Below are 18,228 nucleotides of genomic sequence, written 5' to 3' on the forward strand. Positions count from 1 at the left end.
CTTCAGACCAGGACCCAAATCCGTCACAGAGTAGCAAGCAATAGTCAAGGTAAGAATCAGCTGTACTCTACAGAAGTGAGAGTCTTAATAATATTTGTATCAATATGAGGCTTTTAATCTGAACAAAGATAAGAGCATTGGCCGTGTAGGGCCCCTAGTTTCCGTACGTTAACGCATAAGAGACCCTTACATTAGAGCCTTGCATCAAACAATGTAACTGAGAGCAAGGAAATAGCCACCATCTCGGAATTGACTGAGGAAGTGGTATAGCGATGAATACGATCACCGGAGTTATTGTCAGCACCTGCCCGATTGAGCCGTCGGAGCAATAACCGATTCTTCCTTATCGGGCAAGTGGCCAACTAAGCGTGTTTTAGAAGCCATTTAGTCATGGCAGGAAATGGGGGAATTTCAAGGCATTAGATTGTACGTCTCAGTGGACCTAGGCAGTAACGACAGATGTCCTGGATTGCCACGGAGGCAGTGCGAGGCTGGGAAGCGTCGGTGGCCACCACCTGAGTAGCATCAGCATTTAAGCTTATGCTGTATATGTTTTGCAACTACTACCTTTGTGGGGAATGTGATCTTGTTTCCTCTGTCTTATGATATCATTTATCAATCAAAAGCCCTTGTGCAAATGGATGCAGCAGGCATGTGGTCAGGGGCTACAGGACACCAATCGTTACTGATGAGGCAGTGATCAAGTCTCTCATAATACATATTTCCTCGCGACTCGCCCTCCTTGAGCATTCCGCTACATCTTGTTTCTAACAGCACATCCGTTTAGACGAGTGACAATGCCACGTCTAGCACAAGTCCTCCTCGCGGCCGGGGTAACTCTCCTTGGCCTCACTTCTGCACAATGCAACCTGACACCAAAAGCCAGTATCGCCACTGCTGATGGCGTGGAGCAGAAGCTCCTCCGCACCGGTTTGCAGCGGCCCCGACACCTTGTTGTCGATACCGAGGGCAATCTTCTAATCGCTGAGTCTGGTAGCAAGGGTGTCAGGAGGGTTGTTCTTGATGGCGGTAAAGACCTTGACGTTTGCATCGACTCTGATAAGGCCTTAATTTCTGATGCAAATGTACGTTTCAATTTGATCTCAAGTCCTATGTATCGTGTGGGAAGTAACTAATACGTTTAAATGAACATAGCTTAACCACGGTATTGCTCTCACGGCCGATGGCAAGACCATCCTAGTTTCTAGCCCCAGCGAGGTCTACGCCTACGACTATGATGCCTCCAAAGGCAGCGTGGGCTCCCGGCGGACCGTCATTACTGGTATGGATGGATCTGCGACACACTCTACTCGCACATTGACCATCCCTCTTGCCGGCAATCCCAATCTGCTCCTCGTCGCTGGCGGATCCGATGGCAATTTGGACACGGCAACTGTGGACAAAAATGTTGTTCGAAGTCAGGTGAGAGTGTTCAAGATTGATGAGTTGTTGTCGGCGGAAGCACCCTTGGAATATGGCAAAGCGTCTTTATTCGGCTGGGGACTTCGTAACAGTGTTGGCTGGGCAGAGGACCCTTCCACGGGAAATATTGTAAGTGTAATCTCTCCAACTCAATCGCAGAATCCTGGAACTGATACAGTCAAAAGTGGTCCGTTGAGAACTCAGTCGACAATCTTTACCGTGGAGACGTCGATATACATAACAGCAATCCTGGTGAAGAATTCAATTTTCACGGCCTTCCCAATGATACCTCGAGCGCCCAGTACGGTGCCAACTACGGATATCCAGGATGCTTTGCCATCTACGATACCTCAAACGTCAAGGAGTACCCAGGTGGAGCAGAGGTTGGCAAGCAAATGGCTGCTACACCCCAGGGAGAGAAAGATCTGGGATTCACAGACGAGGAGTGCCAGGAGAAGCAAGCACCGAGGATCACGTTCGGTTCTCACCTTGCTCCATTGGACGTCAAGTTTCGCGATGGCAGTGCGGCATACATCTCATTTCATGGAAGCTGGTAAGTGGGCGATATCGTTGTGTTCGCCCCTACAGCGCAAGCACTGACTAATATATAACTACAGGAACCGCAACCCTGGCGATGGGTACCGTGTTAGTAAGGTGGACTTTGCCAACGGCAAACCAGTGTCTTCCTCTAAGGATCCTAAAGCAGAAGTGCCGCTCATGTGGAACACGGACAACACCAAGTGCCCTTCAGGCTGTTTCAGGCCCGCGGGACTGGCATTTGACAAGGCTGGAAGGCTGTTCATGACTAGTGATTCGACAGGCGAGCTTTATGTTCTCACGGGTGTCTAGGGGCTTGGAAGGCTCTTCTACGAGCACTGAGAGTCGCAAGTGTATCTATCATGAACCAAAACGCTTTTTCCAAGCACATTTCAACTTAGCTGTTCTCCACATGTGTCAGAGAAGATTTCGGAATATAGGATATGTGTACGCCCAAGAAGCTCGCTGTATCATGAGGATTGGATGGCTACAGTGAAATTGCCTTTCGATGGCCGCTAACCCTCACCGGATGCAGGGAAGAATTCCACCTCTCGCCGTGGTATGCGACAAATGAGGTTTTGTCTTGTGGGTTCTCTGATCTAGCTAGAAGATACTACACGTTCAGACAAACTAACAGATCTTCACAAGAAAGACGGTTTCACTGCTCATATCTATCCATCGACCCGACACAATGTTAGGTCCGCTGCCCTTGATAGCTTGTAACGTCCCGTGCTATCTCCGCTCCTCTGCTTTTGCTTTTCCATTTCCATCCCGATCCATCTCGGTTTTGGTAAGAACAAATCCATCAAGGAAAAGCGCAAAGATGTTCTGAACACGTCAATTGAATCAAATCAGCTCGCCTTTATTGCTCTTAGACTGCCGACTGACCACTAGGTAACCCGAGTCAGTAAAGGCTCGTGGGAGCATCGAGTAGACCAACCTTGTCTCGGCGTTATAGATTGGCGGGGTATTGTTGAGCGACGTAGCATTTGCTGCCTTTCCATTGTCCTGTCCATCATCTGTCGCTTGATTGCTGTTCTCCTGCGAATGGTAGGAAACCCAAGGATTGGCACTGGGGAGCCAATGGGCCAGGACAGCAGCGGTAAGGAAGCAAGAAACTGTCGGAAGAAGGAAGAGTAAGGTCCAGGCCGTTGAAATGAGCCCCATGACACGCAAGATGCAGGCGACGCAGAAGAGGCCTGCGAAGAGGGAGCCGAAGCAAGTGTACCATTCAGCCAAGGCATTAGCAACACCTGAGCTACTCTTCGGGGGGTTTTCATCGCCATACATTTCGATAGACATTCGGCAGGTGAGTTGTTACACAGTCCTTAGTGGATTCTGACTTCCATGGCTACCGTCCTGCTGTTAAGATGTACTAACACTTGATAGTTTATACAACGTTAAAAAAAAGAGGTTACCTTGTATTAAGAGTCACAATATAGGGTATAAATATAACCTTATTCTTATATAATATAAAATCAATACCTCCTTAATAGCCTATATCCCCTTCTTCCTTCTTTTAATACAAATAGAGAAATACTCTTAACTTAATTAATAAGTCTCAAAAAACTAACTTATTAGTTAGCTTATTAAGCTTATTATCTTAATCCTTATTACTAATATCTATATTAGTTAAAATAAGATACTAAAGAGATAAGGCCGAGTCCGAGTTTATATTGCCGACATCTGGAAACATGTATAAGTTGGCAGTCGACTTTCACTCATTCTCGTCAGCATTCTTCTAAATCAACAACAAAATGAGTAACCAAATACTTCTCCAGAATGGCACTGTACTGCAGCATGACGAAAAAGACAATATTCTTGTTCTTAGGAACACTGACGTCCTCGTCTCAGATGGTCGCATCGCTGAGATCAGCCAGGATATCAACAAACCCGAACATGCTTCTGTCATCGACTGTAAAGGCAAGATAATCTCTCCAGGATTAAGCAATGCTCATCATCATATGTGGCAAAGTCAGCTCAAGGGACTTCTTGGGGATTGTACTATGTTGGACTATATGCTTGAAGGTACGTGCATTTATAGTCAGCCAAGATAAAAGACTAACAGACTTCAAGCTAACCTCCAAAGCTTCAATTTTACTTCAAAGGACATATTCTGGGGCCAGCTAGCCGGATGCCTTGAAGCTCTCGATTCTGGAACAACTTGTGTCGTCGACAACGCCCATACGGCTTCTCAACCCGAACATGACTCAGCAGCTCTGAGTGCTACTATCGCATCGGGTATACGATCTGTATTCTGCTATGGAGTTATGCCACTCATTGCAAAAGTGTGGACAGAGTCTTCCTTTGAACTTGACCGTTCTCCTCAACCTGAATGGCTGCTGCCACAGATCGATACTCTTGCTGCAAGAGCACCATTCGGAGACGACCAGCGTGTACAACTGGGTTTCTTCTTTGACTCTTACTTCCTACCAGGCAATGTTATATGAAACTCTGAATCATGTCAAGAGGGCAGGAGTAAAGTTAATTGCAAGCCACTACCGACATTGGCCGATTTCAAAAGGTATGTAAGCAACAGCTACTGGAGAATTTGAAGTGCTGAATAGTTAACCATGCCGAAAGGTCAATCCAAGGTTCCAGAGCAACTAAGTGCTTGTGGATTACTCGGGCCTGATATCCTTCTTACGCATGGTAGTGGAACGACACCTGAACAAGCATCCCTTCTCACATCGTTCGGGACATACATTGTCTCTACCCCAGACACCGAAATATTCATGGCCTTAGGCGCAGACCCTGTAGCCTTCAGAGAGGACCTCCCACTCACATGTCTCGGTGCAGACTGTCGCTCTTGTGGGCCTGTTAACATGATATACCAGATGCAAATGGCTCTGGCAAGTGATCGAGCAACGCAGAACACCAAGACCTTTTCTTCAGGACATTACCTTGGGAAACCACGAGCTATTATACAGGCAGCTCGTGTAATAAACATGGACAAAGAAATCGGGTCTATCGCCGTCGGCAAGTTGGCTGATCTGATCATCTTTGACACGTCATCTCCTTCACTTGGCTGTGCAGCTGAGAATGATCCCTTGACAGCTATTGTTCGTCAAGCCGGGGTCAGAAAAGTTGAAACAGTCATTGTCGGTGGCAAAGTGCGGAAGCGTGATGGGGTGTTACAGGATGTATACTTGGATGAGGGTTCTCGCGAAGGTGGGTTTGACTTGCAACAAGAGGCAGCAGTTACAAGAAACGGGCATTCATGGAAACAGGTAGCCGAGGAGCTATCATTGAGTAGAAGGGATATCCAGGAGAGGATTGGAAAGACTAACAGAGACTTGGCCAAGTCTAAATTGCTCGGTATGCTCGGAGGTTTAGATGGTATCCTGGTGGATTGAGCAAAGATCACCAGCGATATAGTCCCCATAATCTCACCTCTCTATAATTCATAATGACATAGTTCTATTAAGAATCCCCTGTACAGATGACTCTATCTATCGGACAATCTCAGTACAGGCAGCCAAGGTATGGAATGGCGTCCGGAACTCGGCATAGCGTCATCTTTCAGACGTCACGAACCCACTTTGAGACGAACTAGCCTTGAACCCGCACAAAGCCATTGTCAATTGAGTATAAGAGAAGACGACCGCGTCTGTCTGACTGAGACTGCCCAATTCAGTATCTAGAGCACCCACCTGCCCGATTGTTATTACGTATAGACAGACAGCTGCCAACATGACAAGCTCACTCAAGCCATATCGCATTCCCCAGCTCGAAGGCGGACACCGTCCAGGTTCCGACGCAATCTTCAACTCGCGCAGCAAAGACGATATCCTTACAACTATTCAAGAGTGGAAGTCCAAGCGCATTCTACTCGTTCACAGCAAAGCTCTCGCCAACAATACTTCCATCATCAACGACTTCAAAGATGCTCTGGGCGATAGACTCATCTCCGCCAAGGAGGGTGTGGGCTCACACTCTCCATACAAAGATGTTATTGACATTGCCCATAGAGTCACTGGGGAAGGTATAGACTGTGTTGTTTGTGTCGGCAGCGGTTCATACTCTGATGCCTGCAAAGTTGCACGTCTGATGTCGGCGACCCTACCGCAGGGCTTCGAGGAGAAAGACATGGAGGCTCTTCTCGACCAAGAAAAAGGCGTCGCACCTCAGGACAAGATGAAGAAAGCAGAAGGAGTCAAACTTATCCTGGTGCCCACGAGTTTGTCCGCCGGAGAGTGGAACCATACGGCAAGTTGCACCAACAGCGCTGGCAAGAAGCAGCATTTCACTCTCAAAGATGGCGGTGCACCGGACTTGATCTTGATGGATCCATGGATTGCGAGGACCGCGCCCGAGAGACTTTGGTTGAGCTCAGGCATACGTGCAGTGGACCATTGCATCGAGACGCTTTGCAATCCAGAGTGTGCAAAGCACCCCGATGTTCAGGATTGGTGCGAGCAAGCACTGCGCGATTTATCGAAGGGTCTTGCCGAGTACAAGGAGGGTGTCAATCGTGGAGAAGAAGGCGAGGATGAGCTCATCCAAGGCATTAGCAAATGTCAAGCAGGAAGTCGAATGGCTCTCATGGGCTTTATTGTCTACCGTGTCAACATGGGTGCCAGCCATGCCATCGGCCATCAATTGGGCAGCGTAGGAAAGGTTATGCACGGCATCACGAGCTGCATTATGCTCCCTGCTGTACTACGCTATACCAAAGACAAGAATCCCGAGGCGCAGGCAAGAATCGTCAAGATCTTTAATGAGGCACTGGGATGGAATGAGGTCGAGGCGGGAGACTGTGTTGCGCGGTTGGTCAAGATTGTTGACTTGCCGTGTAGCATGAAGGAGGTTGGAGTTACGCAGGACGAGCAGATTGAGCAGATCATCGACAAGACCATGACAGATGTTATGTTTTCGTTTGGAAAGATACTGACGAGAGATGAGGTCTCTAAGATTGTGTACTCTACTAAATAGATATGCGATAGCATGCAAATAACAGATCTCTAGATGTGAATACAGAGTGACGAAGGCAACGTAGGCATGCCTTGGGGTGTCAGAAACATTGGCCGCGACAAGCATAAGGGACGAAGTAGATCAGCGTATACTAATCAGATTATGCTTCTTAGGTTGTTTATTTCTGCACCGTTAGACCTAGGAGGTCAACTTGGCTATCGTTCGCTTGGTGTTTTGGAATCCGAAGTATACCGATGGTATGCTAGACATCATGCAGCCTGGTCAAGCCTCGATCCAAGTCCTCCCAAAGCTCACGGTCGCTCTGCAGTATAATATCAAGATGTATTATCGGTCGTGCATGTGGGCGACGAGTCCGGTTGATTCATTACTCGAATAGCTTCGGCATGGAGGAAGCTTTTAGCATCTTCCCTACTCTTACCTTTCGCCTACCCAGTGTATTTCGTATCTCTTGTTTAAAAGCGTCGAGGAAGGATCGTGGTACGAATGGGCCAGCTCTGCCTTTCTACGGACAAGCAAGGCCATCACTAACTGCTGATTTGCAGCGGACGATGTCGAAGGAACTCGTCCAGTCGTTTAGACCTTCCCAGGTTGTTTTGACTGAACGCGTTTCAGGAAATTTATCTCGTGATCTATCGGAGAGGCTCGCTGTTCGGGGTTGCTTGCGTGTCAGTCCATCGTGGACTTGGAATGATATTCGTCGGAGACTGGCAGTCAACTCGGTGATCGAAGACGGAGTAGGCTAGATGAAAGATCAGTATGTAGTAAAGGATACGAATGAGGGTACAGACCTGCTGCCCAAGTCAACGGATCTCGCGCATGATCATGTCGCATCTCAGAGCAACCGATAAGGATCAGTGAGTCCTTTACCTTAATTCCATTCTGTATCGGGCCCTTCTTTAGCAAAGCCGTGGGTAGTACAGGTATTGATGGTTGACCTAGGATTCGTGAACCTGACCACGGCAACCATGGCCCCCTCAATCCTTCTTGTATCTTGAACCTTGCGGCACTGCAAGGCAGATGAGCTTGATATATGCTACCATAGGTACTATGTCTCTTCTAGAGTAATCGTATCGATGGGATGACAATTCGTGCGCGGTCAAAGGATCAAGGGAGGATTTGGCGCAGAGCTGTTGAAGCTCAAGGGATCGCGCGACGGTGGACGCCATGTTTCGAGGACCTCATTAGCGGTCGCCAGTTCCTGTTGAGGGGCAAAAGTATGGTGAATCCTTTAGTATAAAGAGTAAACTTTCTGATTGAGCAATAATCTCTCGGTCGGGGGTCGTGGTGTGTCGTTGATTGCTGTCGCTGGTTGTCTTGACATGTCCATTTCTTGATCTTGAAGCTGAACGCGTCAGTGGTTGCGCTGTCGGGTCAGCGTATGTCCGGTCATTGCGGGGTAGTTTACTGGTTCATAGCACTGGACAATGCGCTGTCTGTGTCACTCCCTGGGTTTGTAGATGTCAACACTAGCAGACTATGTACATTGGCAGCAATGACAATAGACGCAGAGATGTGATTGTAACTACCAGTGACCAAGTCCTTCTGAGTTCAGTTTAGGCCAGTCGTTTCCACCTCGAAAGCTTGCGTTGTCTTATGCTGCCACCTCAGCAGACGCGTGCTGCCACATTGGACACGCAGAGTGATGTCTTTACTAGTCCGTTTATAGTGGCAGATCCCCTAAAGACCTGAATAATTCCTCCAATTGCAGCACTGGGTGCCCCTCCATCAACGCGTAATTCAACCATTTAGCCATTGAACCTGGTGTAAGCTTGATTGAAACTGTCAGCAATGCGATCATCCAGAGTCAGATGGAATCAAGATAAATACTTGGCTCGCCCCAAAGTTGGTTTGGGTCATTGGTCAAGCTTGTAGTCTTCCATCTTATAGCACGCAGCAATGGCTTCCGAAACACTAACCCAGACGCCTGTTGATACCGTGACGGTGCAGTCCAACATAGATTCACCTAGTGAATCGAGACCGATCGAAGCGCTGCAAATTGAAGAGGAGAATATTGTATTTCCCACTGGCCCAAAGCTTTGGTCAACCATGGCGTCCATGTCCATCGCCTTGTTCCTTAGTGGACTTGTAAGTTGCACCCTCACAACTATCGCCGACTCGACTAATCGACTGTGGACAGGATATCACAATTGTCGCAGTTGCTGTACCAAGTATAACCGACGAATTCCAGACAATAGCAGATATTGGATGGTATTCCGCTGCGTAGTGAGTCCCAAACTCTTTGACCCTACAATTGTGTTAACGCTCCTACAGTGGCATGTCCCTCAGCGCCTTTGTCTTCTTGTAAGTGAGCAATTACTCATTTCTACCATCAACTAACACTCTCAGCTTTGGCCAAATCTACACTTTATTTTCCACCAAAGCCGTTTTCCTCATTGGCATCGCGACGTTTGAGATAGGCGCTTTAGTTTGTACTCTCGCGCCCTCATCGGCAGTCTTCATTCTCGGCCGTGCAATCAGCGGTCTTGGCCGAGGAGCCATCAACGGGGGTCTATTCAAGCTTCTGAAGCAATGTTTTCCCCTCTCCAAACAGGCAATGGTCAATAGTTTGCTCAGTGGAGTCGGAAGTCTAGGCCTCATCACCGCGCCTACCATTGGCGGTGCTTTAGTTGATGCTTTTTCATGGAGAGCGTGCTTTGGCGTCAACATCCCGCTTGGCGTCTTGTGCTTGATCTTGACGTGGTACGGAGTTCATGAGTCTTCTCATCATCGAGAGAATACACCCGTGCTCACTTTGAAGGAAAAGCTGAAGAAGATAGACTTCCTTGGGACGCTAATTGCTGTTCCGGCTGTTACGTGTCTTCTCATGGCCTTGCAATGGGGTGGTACAAAGTTTGGCTGGGGTAGCTGGCAGATTATCTTGCCTCTTGTTTTCTGTGCGCTTCTGTTTACTGCATTCGGGTACCTACAGTACCGCCAGGGTGACAAGGCCCTTCTGCCTCCGAGAATTTTGAAGCAGAGAAGCATCATCGCGGGTATGTGGTTTGGAGCGTGTTGCGAGGGGGTCCTTGCGGTTACAGAATACTACATGTCCATTTACTTCCAAGGAGTGCGAGGATATTCACCTACGAAAGCTGGGTTGCTTGCTCTTCCTATGGTGGGCGGCTTGTCTGTCGCCTTTGTTATCTCCGGACTGGGGACGACCTGGCTTGGATATTATTACCGTGAGTTCGATCAACGATCCAATGAACAAAAGCTAATCAGGTTAATAGCATTCATGCTAGCCACGAGTGTCTTGACGCCAATAGTATCAGGCCTTCTCACAACTCTCGACTTTGAGGAACAGGTAACCAAAGCAGTTATTCTTTTGACCTTTTTAGGTCTAGCAGTCGGCCTCGGCCTCAACAGTCCAATGATTGCACTTCAAGCTGTTCTTCCCGTGGAAGACGTTTCTCTCGGTGGAGCGATCTTAACTTTTGGAGCTGGGATGGGTTCTAGCTTGTGGATTTGCGCGTCGGCAACGTTATTTCAAGACCGTCTTGCCAATGAGATTAAATTGTCTTCGCCAGGGACCAACGTTGACGAGCTTCAAAAGGCGGGGTTATCCAAGATGAGAGAGTCAATTGGCCCGGAGAGATTGAAGAGTGTGCTGGGTGGTTATGAGAATGCAGTTATACAGACCCTGTACATCCCATTGGCTTTGGCTGTGCTTACCATTGTTGGCTCCCTGGCTATGGAGCGCAAGTCTATCAAGAAGAAGCAATCCTAGACACAGGATACAGTAGATATGATATCAAATTGCCGTACTGAGACATGCCTCTTCTCACTTTTCGCTCAGCAATCTGACACTTCCAAGTTCGTCACAATAAGCAAAAAGCCACTGGCGGTTATGACGAAATTGCGGCTGACATGTTGACCAATCATGCCCCCTGCAAGACAGAAATGCTCGAAGACGCGAGGAGTAGCGCTAACATGATATCATATCATACTTGCAGAACTCTTGCTTTGAACATCTGCGACAATCTCCAGCCTGCCAAACACTTTCCTGTCATGAAATACCGATAACATTAACATCATAGACGTAAGCAGCCAAGTGGCCAACATACTGTCGATCCATGGCGACCTCGTACAGGCCAATCCAGCCCGCCCTTTCGAAAGGTGGAACCTTTCTTAAGGGGCTGCAAGCTCGCGTCGGACCAAAAAGAACTGGCATGATCAAATCGGCTTGCTGGGAGTGTCGAAAACGGAAGGCCAAGGTATTAAAGACCGAGTTTGAGAACGTGGTTGACTAGCTAACAGCAGAATTAGTGCAACGGACTCAAGCCAACATGTGCAAACTGTGAAAAGTCAGACGCAGAATGCATATACGACTCGGATATTCGCGATGCAAGAGTCAGAAATCTCCAGAGGGCCAACCAGAGACTCGAAGCAGAGTTGGAGGCTGCGAAGACGCTTCTGAAACAGGTAGCTTCTGGATCTGATCAAATAAGAAGCATCGTGTTGGAGCTTTTACAGAACGCTAAAGAACCACTGGAGATACTAGAAATGCTAAACAACAACGGAGGCATTGATTCTACCATGGAAAACTCACAAGTTCCTCATGTGATGACCGCTCCGTATTTGCCGATAGAGGGTGTTGTACCTGATGCAGATCCCTGCAGTACATCCGACTCGAAATTGGCTGAACGTGGGTATTCTTTGACGGCGACTACAGCACTCTATCAATCACAGCTAGATATTCCGGCAGTTCCTACAGTAAGACGCCATTTCAGGAGTTACGATATGAGTTCATAAGCAGTACTAACAACGTGTTTAGAAGTTAGTAAAAGATGGCCCGGCAAGTCTCCAACCACCACAAGTTCTACAGTCTCAGCCTCAGGCAATCATTGCACCATCACACAATACCATAGCAGGATCCTCTTACCCAATCCTATTGGCGAATAATCCTAGAGAGATCTCACACCAGTCAGGGACACAAAGCCTATTCTTCGAACCATTGTTCGAGCACGCCGACTTCTTACTCACGACAGCTTATGACATACCAGGACGAAGTCCCCATAGCGCTCAACACATCATAACACGCCATATCGATCCGCAGTCTCAACTGGTCCATGATGGGCCGACTCTTTCAGTACCGACCGATATATCACATGTGGACAACTATGCTTTGCCCCAGTCTGATGTTCAAGCAAATACCCAAGAAGCGATGTCCTCATCGCTCGGCGTCCAACCAAACTTCCGAAATCACTTCAACAACCTGTCACTCTCAAGTAGTATCCGAGCGAACGGGTACCCTCGAAAGATCCAGGACGCGCAAATACGCAACATCTTCGTCCCTGACTGGGCTGCCACCTCACTCAATACCATACCAGACCCGGGACATCTCGAAGATGCGTTTGCGGACATTTACAAACTAGCGACCAGCCTTCTGGAGAGTGGAGAACCAGTGCATCGCATTGTTGGTCATCATCCCAATCTTGCAGCGCTATATGATCAACAAGAGTTTGATAGATCGTGTCTTTTGTCGCAGTGGGCGGCGAGAATGGTGCATAGTGTCAAGCGTCAAGGTAACTCGCCCATTTTGGGGGTTGGGAAAGTGATTGACCAATATTCTCAGGGTACGATTTTACTTGCTTTGCATCCATGAACGTATTCTGGTATATGATGCGATGGATGGTCTACCCTTCACCAGAGTCATATGCCGCCATGCCAGAATGGATTAGACCAATGTGAGCTGTCTACTATCGGCATTGCTATGTAACAAGAGATGTTGATGTTTTACAGGTCAAGCCAGCTTTTCACCCCTCACATCAGCATGGCTGATTTTGTGCTCTGGCCAGGGTTTCGTGAACTCGTTGTGCAACTACCGCAGCTTCAAGAACGCATGGCATGGCTCGCAGACATGTCGTTATATATCAATTGCGAATGGCCTTATCCGCTTGAACAGGCGTTGCATAGGGACCCTGTCTCTGGGGATACAGATCTTGTGGATCTTGCAAAGGTGACTGTAACTGTTTCTACTCATGAATGATGATACTAACTACCCGACAGCAGCATGTTTGGACACTAGGATGCTGGTCGGTAGGACCTTCTTTTAGAAAGTTTGTTCCAAACGCGGACTCCTATCTTTTGGTAAGGCGGGAACAAGAACCAGAGAAATGTTTTCCGGGGGCAGTTTAAACAGAAAGGTAATGAGATAGTAAGATTGTAATTGTTTGAGAGGGACTCTTGCAACTGCATGAGATCAGTGAGGCGATCAATAATAACCCTCCCGTATCAGGAGCCTATCGCAGGGAGGTATGTGACAAGGTAGGCTCGTACTTTCAGGACAGAATCTGGCATCGCTATGTAGGGACTAGGCCAGGATTAGCTGTGATCAAAACCCCCTAAGAATGTTGTAATCATGCCAGGAACACTATCAGTACGAGTATGTTCATGTTTAAGTAAACCTTCGAAGCTATCATTTTGTTATAGATAGTCTATAAGAGTTCTATCCACAACATTCAACCTTTGTCAACTTGACAAAAACATTCTTCGGCGCCCTCGTCAAGGCAACCATCTCTTCATCCGTTGCCAACTCAGCCTTAACTGGCTCCAACTTGAACTCCCAAAATACAAACGTAAAGAAAGCCTTGATCTCCATATATGCCAGTTTCTTACCAAAGCATGCACGGGGTCCCAGACCAAACGCTTGCTGTGGACCGTTGTTGTGATCAAAAACGGTCACCTCTTCTCCCTTCTCGTTAGTTTGTGTCGTGAGCCATCTTTCTGGAACGAACTGGGAGATGTTCGATTCGTCAAAGAGTTCCATCTTGTTCACGTGTGCTTGGGAAGCTTCGGATCTCTTGTTGGGATCAACAGGAATACTCGGCATCATGACGCCAGGGCCGTTTCCTAAAAACCCGATCGTTGTTCCCTTGGGGATGTGGTGACCGAGAATCTGTGTATCTTCAACGGCTTCTCTGAGAGTTATGGGAGCAACCCGTGCGTGGCGGAGCATCTCCTCGATAACAGCGTCGAGGTATGGGATGTGAGCTTTGAGAATCTCGTCCATGGTTGGGACGCGGCTTTGTTTGAGTGCATCAGCGTAGCCTGTCCGGAATGCCTCACGGAGGATTGACTGAACACGCTGATCTTTTGTCAAGTATTTCATGCCCCATCTTAGAACACCTGATGTTGTCTCGTGGCCAGCAACGAGGTACCCAAGTAACTTCACAGGTTAGCCCAGCTCCAACAATAGATAAATATGGCATACCTCGCTGAGGATGGCTTGACTTCGGTAATCGGGTTTACGTCCTTCCTTCTCGGCAATCGCGTCTTCACGAGCCATCATGTTATCCAAAGCACAGCGTTGTGGGTGACCCTTTTCCCTTCGTTCGATACTCTTGGCGATCTCTCGATCTTGCAACTTGGCGCGCATTGCATTTGCCTCCCTCATCTTTGGTGACAGATTGCGATAAAGGAAATGGCTGAAGAGAGGGTAGGGTGATCTTATCGAAACGTTGAAGCTTTCAATGAGAGTATCGAAGCAGCCAAGCTCTTCGTCATAGAATGGGACACGTTCAAATTCAAACGCGTCGTCATTTCCTCCAGTTGTAGTCTTGCTTCTGAGTTCATCAAGCTCTTTTCCGATTTGGCCCTGTCCAGAATCGACACCAAATGAGGCTCCCAATATTATGTCGAATGCTGCATTGTGAATATCGTGAGAGATGTCAAATGGTCTTCCACCGGATAGATCTCTCTTGCGATCCCAAAGGCTCATCAGGGTCGAGAACTTGTGATGGATTTGAGGAGCTGTGGCCTGTTGGAGAAAACTACTTGACATTAGGTCTCGAACCAGCTCTCTGTTCTTCTTGAACTGTGGGTCTGATGTTTTGAGCGTGATTTGGTGACCTGGTGTCAGCCCGTCAAACTGCTGTCTCGTGATGTCCGCTCTGTCAAATTCCTTGAGTCGTCGCATGCAAATATCCGATGCTTCAAAATGATCGGCTACAAAAACCCAAGGAAGCCCAAATGGTTTCATGAAAACTTGGACCAAGGGAGATTGGTGCTTTACAGCTTGTAGTGCCCACCATTCGCGACGGTTCTTGGCTGCCCTAAACTCGGCCATGTCGCCCATGATGGAATTGATTGCATTTTTGTTATACGGGATACCGGGGATCGGCTTGGGGAGGAGGGCACGTCGTACAAGGTAGAGAGTGCTGGCGATTGAGAGGAATAACGTCAAGATGAAGCTCTTGGGCGCTTGTTCGTACAAGTCGACAAGGTGGGACGACATGGTTATCGATGGATGATGAAGGAGCAAGCTTGAGAATTGACGCGACGGCTGTTCTTTATACGCCACATATTACAGAAGCTGATGGTAATTGCCGAGTACTTGCTATAAACTCTTACTACTGCAATCACAATGGCAGCTAACGTAGACTAACCGCAAGCTGAAGCTTTCCACTAGCTGTGCTGTACTGAAACCCCAAACCCCTTCTGTGTTAGTGGGGTTGTCAGCGGGGAGCTATCGCACCGTAGGGCTCTGAATAGTGTGGTGTGCAAGATGAGACTTGTTCGAATGGACATGTCTTCGCAAGACTGGAATGCAGGTTGAAGTTAAAACTTGATAGCAATTAGTATTTTTCTGGCTCTTATACTGCCAGCCATTATCATGCCTGATTCTATTTTCGAATTCTCTTGCAGACATTGAGATGATGCAACCTGCTGGAATGATCCGCAATGTTGCATGGTTTGTTCCGTCTGAGGTAATCTGACTCTACATTCACGGACATCCCAGGCTAACAGTACAAGTAACATAAGCCTGCATTTAATGTTATTGTTTTCACATGCTCCGCGCCACATTCAATATGACATTACTTTCATTAAATGCTATCGAATATATCCAAACTGTGATAGCTATATAGGAATATTGACGACTGGAGGTTGAATGACTGTGGAAGTTTAGCGTCGGAAAAGACTGATTGTCTGCTGGGATTGATAAGGCTGATAAGGAAGGATTCGGCAATTTCTGGGCTTTGATCGAACTTAATAACGCCTGTAAGAGTAAGAAAAAAAACGATTAGTAAATCCTAACGGTGGTACCGATTCATGCATTGCCGGCTGAATATATTCAAGTTGAAGTATATCGATAGAACTCTTGCTGGGTGCTTCAAACACCTAACCCACGCGCGGCGTAATGGTACTCTTTCTTTCTTCTTGATTTGACGAGTCTCGCTTGTTGGTGTATGTCGTTTCTTGTTGTTATCAGACCGATGGAGACGTCTCGCGCCTTTCTGTTGACGGGATTCTAGGTCTTCTTTGGGCCTGTGTTTGGGTCTGTGTGCCTTGCTTACTTTGTTGCCCCTTCGACGTTGTAAATTCGGAATAGGCGCTACTACCGGGGGTTCAGGTACGGTTTCAGCTGGAGCGACATCTTGCTGTGCTGCCGATACCATATGATCTGGACTTCCAGCACAGTTCTTTCCTCTTCAGTTGATGGTTTGTTCGTATTTTGTTGCTCGCTTGTATCCTGTTGCTCAGTCTTGTCTGGTTCGGCATCCCCGTCAGAGGCCACATCGTTGTCAGTGGCCACGAGTCGCTCGTGTGGCTCATCTGCTTCTTCTGGGTGATCTTCTTGATCTTCTTCTTCGTATACTTGAACCTCGTCCAATACTTCGTCATTCTCTCGTGTTACTGCGCCGCCGATAGTTCCTGTTGTGAGATCCGGAAAAGTGTCCAAGGTTCCTTCTGTTGACGTAACGATAGTCTCAATTCCCAACTCAGTTTGTGTCGCTGCATCTCTCTGTGACGCTTGCTCTTTGACCGACTTCGATTTGTATACTTCCAGTTGTTTCATAAGCTCGGCGTTCTCTTGTTTTAGATTAATATTCTCTCTTTCATGGCATTTCGACTCCTTCTCAACTCTCTCTAGATCCAATTTCTGTGTGAAGGCGTTAGACTTGGACCTTTCAAGCCTTTCTACAAGCTCAACCTTCTCGATTTCGAGCTGATCGTTTTTTTGCATTAGAACATTCATATCTCTCTCATAGACGGCTGCCTGGTCCATTGCCACCTCTCTCTGCTCTGCTGCTTCGTTCCACATATTCTTCAAGTATACTTCACGCTCGTTTAGAACATCTCCAGTATCTTTGGGGGGTCGTCCCTGTTCTTGCACATCCTTGTTGGAGCATTCGCCTTGGTACTCCGATAACAGAACAGCTTGTGCGTCTTGTGTTTCTTGAAGCTTTTTCAACTCATCTTGTGATCTTTTCAGTTGTTCTTCCAAAGCCTGTGTATGAGCTTTGAACTTTGAGTGCTCACGCAATGCTTCTTCTTCTTCTCTTGTGACATTGACGAGTTTTAACTGATCTTCAGCCTGACAGCGCATTCTTATCTCTTCGCTCAACTTTCCAATGCATAATTGAAACATGCCCTCCAAGACACGACTGATGTCCGACTCAGCGGTAGCATCTTTCAGCCACTGGAGTAGATCGTTCGTACCTGTAGAGCGGACCCCAGGGTCTTCTGGAATTTGGAGCTTTTTGCCTTCTAGGACTCCAGATTTTCCATTACTGGGGCCTGGTCGTTCTTCGTCACTCGATGCGCCATTGTTGGAAGAGCTTGCTGGTGTTTGGTAAACCGCTTTGGGGCTTGAGGTATCTGAAGGGGCTGGTGATGGTGACGAAGAATTTGATTTCTGTGAGGTACGTGTACACTGGCCCTTTGCATTGGGAGCTCTGGCTCGAGGTGAGCCAAGTTTGCTGCTTGCAGCCATTGTAAGCCTGGTCTACAGGGGAAAAATCTTAGTTTAGCATAGATGGGAAGATACGCCGTAATTATACAAGACTAACATCACTCAACTCAGGACTCTCACCGAGACTCATTCCTAACTCTGAATATCACAAAACCACAGCCTGATCATACTGAAGAAGGTGGTCAGCACAGCCTGCTGTATCCCACTATGTGGCGCCCAATTATTGTGACCTGGAGGGCCTCAAAACAATATTTAATTATCACAAGACTTTCTTGACCGAGGTGGTTCATGAGGTATTGACCGTTTGAGTCCGAGGGATAAGGTTTCCATCATAAGACCGTTTGAGTCGGTTGGTCAATTGCATCCGGGATGTCGTTCGCCTTACATTGTTTACCAATAACGATCTTATCAACACGAGTTCACCATAACAGGGCGGATTATACCACCATCATTGTGTGTCACGGGAAGTGTTTCGTATTTCAGACCCATTGGAAGAGCCTTTCTTGACCGAAAACGAAGATATATTACCCTGTCCTGTGTAACTCAAACCCCCCACGTCCTGAGAAGAAGTAGTGAAGATCATGATGTGCTGTTCGGCTCGCGGCTCGGTTTTACGACAAGCTCGGTAATTCAGCGAG

At 47.6% G+C, this 18,228-nt stretch overlaps 8 protein-coding genes across 8 annotated transcripts, besides 2 other annotated features; 6 read left to right on the plus strand and 2 right to left on the minus strand.

Moving 5' to 3' along the window:
* Nucleotides 1-797: 797 nt before the first annotated feature.
* FGSG_03865 (uncharacterized protein) lies at nucleotides 798-2,271 on the plus strand (the record flags this gene model as incomplete). The annotated part of the gene is made up of 4 exons (XM_011323508.1): nucleotides 798-1,085; nucleotides 1,156-1,551; nucleotides 1,608-1,975; nucleotides 2,040-2,271. The coding sequence occupies 4 exons, from the start codon at nucleotides 798-800 to the stop codon at nucleotides 2,269-2,271; spliced, it is 1,284 nt and encodes a 427-aa protein (XP_011321810.1).
* A 559-nt stretch (nucleotides 2,272-2,830) lies between these two features.
* Nucleotides 2,831-2,849: a sequence feature (Protein overlapping with rRNA (FGSG_03864, ESU09312.1) was converted to a misc_feature.).
* A 50-nt stretch (nucleotides 2,850-2,899) lies between these two features.
* Nucleotides 2,900-3,249: a sequence feature (Protein overlapping with rRNA (FGSG_03864, ESU09312.1) was converted to a misc_feature.).
* A 467-nt stretch (nucleotides 3,250-3,716) lies between these two features.
* FGSG_12363 (uncharacterized protein) lies at nucleotides 3,717-4,409 on the plus strand (the record flags this gene model as incomplete). Its single annotated transcript, XM_011323510.1, has 2 exons — nucleotides 3,717-3,987; nucleotides 4,036-4,409. 2 exons carry the CDS (start codon nucleotides 3,717-3,719, stop codon nucleotides 4,407-4,409), a joined length of 645 nt encoding a protein of 214 aa, XP_011321812.1.
* Nucleotides 4,410-4,532: 123 nt separating this feature from the next.
* Nucleotides 4,533-5,315, plus strand: FGSG_12364 (uncharacterized protein; the record flags this gene model as incomplete). The annotated part of the gene is made up of 1 exon (XM_011323511.1): nucleotides 4,533-5,315. The coding sequence occupies one exon, from the start codon at nucleotides 4,533-4,535 to the stop codon at nucleotides 5,313-5,315; it is 783 nt and encodes a 260-aa protein (XP_011321813.1).
* Nucleotides 5,316-5,602: 287 nt separating this feature from the next.
* Nucleotides 5,603-6,912, plus strand: FGSG_12365 (uncharacterized protein). The gene has a single exon (XM_011323512.1). It carries the CDS (start codon nucleotides 5,653-5,655, stop codon nucleotides 6,892-6,894), a length of 1,242 nt encoding a protein of 413 aa, XP_011321814.1. The 5' UTR covers nucleotides 5,603-5,652; the 3' UTR covers nucleotides 6,895-6,912.
* Nucleotides 6,913-8,790: 1,878 nt separating this feature from the next.
* FGSG_03862 (uncharacterized protein) lies at nucleotides 8,791-10,621 on the plus strand (the record flags this gene model as incomplete). The annotated part of the gene is made up of 5 exons (XM_011323513.1): nucleotides 8,791-8,979; nucleotides 9,032-9,117; nucleotides 9,166-9,195; nucleotides 9,241-10,076; nucleotides 10,161-10,621. The coding sequence occupies 5 exons, from the start codon at nucleotides 8,791-8,793 to the stop codon at nucleotides 10,619-10,621; spliced, it is 1,602 nt and encodes a 533-aa protein (XP_011321815.1).
* Nucleotides 10,622-10,967: 346 nt separating this feature from the next.
* FGSG_03861 (uncharacterized protein) lies at nucleotides 10,968-12,883 on the plus strand (the record flags this gene model as incomplete). Its single annotated transcript, XM_011323514.1, has 5 exons — nucleotides 10,968-11,108; nucleotides 11,161-11,607; nucleotides 11,669-12,419; nucleotides 12,470-12,581; nucleotides 12,637-12,883. The coding sequence occupies 5 exons, from the start codon at nucleotides 10,968-10,970 to the stop codon at nucleotides 12,881-12,883; spliced, it is 1,698 nt and encodes a 565-aa protein (XP_011321816.1).
* Nucleotides 12,884-13,342: 459 nt separating this feature from the next.
* On the minus strand, nucleotides 13,343-15,130 carry FGSG_03860 (uncharacterized protein; the record flags this gene model as incomplete). Its single annotated transcript, XM_011323515.1, has 2 exons — nucleotides 13,343-14,062; nucleotides 14,108-15,130. 2 exons carry the CDS (start codon nucleotides 15,128-15,130, stop codon nucleotides 13,343-13,345), a joined length of 1,743 nt encoding a protein of 580 aa, XP_011321817.1.
* A 1,101-nt stretch (nucleotides 15,131-16,231) lies between these two features.
* Nucleotides 16,232-17,611, minus strand: FGSG_03859 (uncharacterized protein; the record flags this gene model as incomplete). The annotated part of the gene is made up of 1 exon (XM_011323516.1): nucleotides 16,232-17,611. One exon carries the CDS (start codon nucleotides 17,609-17,611, stop codon nucleotides 16,232-16,234), a length of 1,380 nt encoding a protein of 459 aa, XP_011321818.1.
* Between the last annotated feature and the right edge of the window lie 617 nt (nucleotides 17,612-18,228).

The sequence above is a fragment of the Fusarium graminearum genome, chromosome 2 (assembly GCF_000240135.3).
Source record: "Fusarium graminearum PH-1 chromosome 2, whole genome shotgun sequence".
Lineage (NCBI taxonomy): Eukaryota > Fungi > Ascomycota > Sordariomycetes > Hypocreales > Nectriaceae > Fusarium > Fusarium graminearum.